Source organism: Humulus lupulus, chromosome 5 (genome assembly GCF_963169125.1).
Source record: "Humulus lupulus chromosome 5, drHumLupu1.1, whole genome shotgun sequence".
Lineage (NCBI taxonomy): Eukaryota > Viridiplantae > Streptophyta > Magnoliopsida > Rosales > Cannabaceae > Humulus > Humulus lupulus.
In genome coordinates, this window is record NC_084797.1 from 63,302,139 (window position 1) to 63,304,020 (window position 1,882).

At 34.5% G+C, this 1,882-nt stretch overlaps 1 protein-coding gene across 1 annotated transcript; it reads right to left on the minus strand.

Moving 5' to 3' along the window:
* Positions 1 to 452: 452 nt before the first annotated feature.
* On the minus strand, positions 453 to 1,634 carry LOC133779179 (uncharacterized). Its single transcript, XM_062219171.1, has one exon. It carries the CDS (start codon positions 1,632 to 1,634, stop codon positions 453 to 455), a length of 1,182 nt encoding a protein of 393 aa, XP_062075155.1.
* Between the last annotated feature and the right edge of the window lie 248 nt (positions 1,635 to 1,882).

A 1,882-nucleotide genomic window follows, 5' to 3' on the forward strand; every position in this document is an offset into this window, starting at 1 on the left:
TTAGAACAACACTTTATCATGTAGAATTGAATCTTAATTCATTATACATTTTTAACAATTAGCCATGACTTTCGACAGCTTGTCTAAAATTTTGACGACCTGTCTAAACCTTTCGACAGCTTGTCTAAAATTTCGACTACCTGTCTAAAAATTTCGACAGCTATTCTAAAATTTCAACTGCTTGTCTAAAAATTTCAACAGCTAGTCTAAAATTTCGATGGGTAGTCTAAAATTTCGACGGGTAATCTAAAATTTTGACAGGTTGTCTGAAATGTCCAAAAAGGCTCCAGTAACACAATAAAGCAGCATAGTTAAAACTATCAACAACCAGTTTCAATACTCGGACAACCTAGTTAAAACATTACATATCAAACCAAGTCCAAAATATGAAATCACACAATATTATCAAAACATTAAACATCAAACCAAGTCCAAAATAAATCGAAAAATAATCACTTCTTGCATGTGGTTTTGTTGTGCCCATAACATCCGCAATTGGAACACTTCCGTTGCTTTTTGCCCCATTCCTCAATATTAACTAGACAGTCTAGTGGTTCACCTTTAACATGGAACTCACTTACATTAATGGGTGTAACTCTCATGTACCTTGATTGTTCATATCTTTGTCTCATTATATCTTTGGCTTCAACTGTAATTGGTGTTGGACAAGAATTTGCATTTGTCCTTCTCTCATAGAACAATCTGGAGAGTGTAGTGTTAATTTCCTCCAATAAAGGAATGATGGGCCATTCTCGAGCTTCTCTAAAAACTTGGTTCAATGACTCAGAATTGTTGGTGTTCATGATATTGTATCGATTACCATGGAAATGACATCTGGACCAGCTTTCAAAAGATGCATCCTTCAGGTATGTTGCCCGACTTGGTTTTTTTGTAGAAATCTCAGCAAATAACTTTGTGAACACTGAAACTCTGTACGCTTTTGCCGTCTTCTCAAACAAAATTTTCAAACCTTTACCACTAAATTTTGTCTTGATATTTTGTCCAAGATGCCACATACAAGCTCCATGGTAGGAATTTTTATATACATTTCGAACTCCCTTTATAATGCTTTTGTGTCTATCAGATATAAACACTAAATCAGTAGTATCAGGCACTTGATCTCGTAAGCTTGTCAAAAACCAATTCCAAGATGCATCATTCTCAGAATCAACAATACCAGAAGCAAGAGGATAAATTTGAAAATTTCCATCTTGTGCAGTTGCAATGAGTAAATTTCCTCCAAATTGGTTTTTCAAATGAGTTCCATCAATAGATATAACTTTTCTCATGTAACGAAAACCTCTAATGGATGCTCCCAAAGACAAAAATAAATATTTGAATTTCTGTTCTTCATCAACAATTAATCTAGTGTATGTACCAGGATTAGACTTTTGGACCATGTACAAGTAAGAGGGGAGTTTTGGATAACTGTTTGCCGTTGAACCCCTTATAAGTTCATGTGCGCACTTTCTTGCCTTCCATGCCTTCCAATAACTACACTTTACAGCAACATTCTTGTTCATCTCATTAACTATTTGTGTTGGATTTAGACCTTTTTTCACACCTTCATATCTCACTTTCAAGTGCTCTCCAATAATAGAACAAGTTGCTTGTCGGTGATGATTTTGTCGCATTTATAAAGAATAAGTGTGTTCATTACAATGCTTGCGAAAAACAAACAAACCTGTTGCATATACCTTTGTCGCACGAATTCTCCACTTACAATTAGGGTCAACACAAACCAAAACCACTAATTTCTTATTTGATTTTTTCACTTTGAATTCAAAGTTTCGTCGTATAGCAAGCATGTGTACTTTCATCTTCAACTCTTTCTTATCCACAAAATATTGACCAACATAAAAAACATCTTCATCAATACTTG

Coding starts and splice junctions, on each gene's coding strand:
- LOC133779179 (XM_062219171.1), bottom strand. CDS start 1,634: ATGCGACAAAATCATCACCGACAAGCAACTTGTTCTATTATTGGAGAG.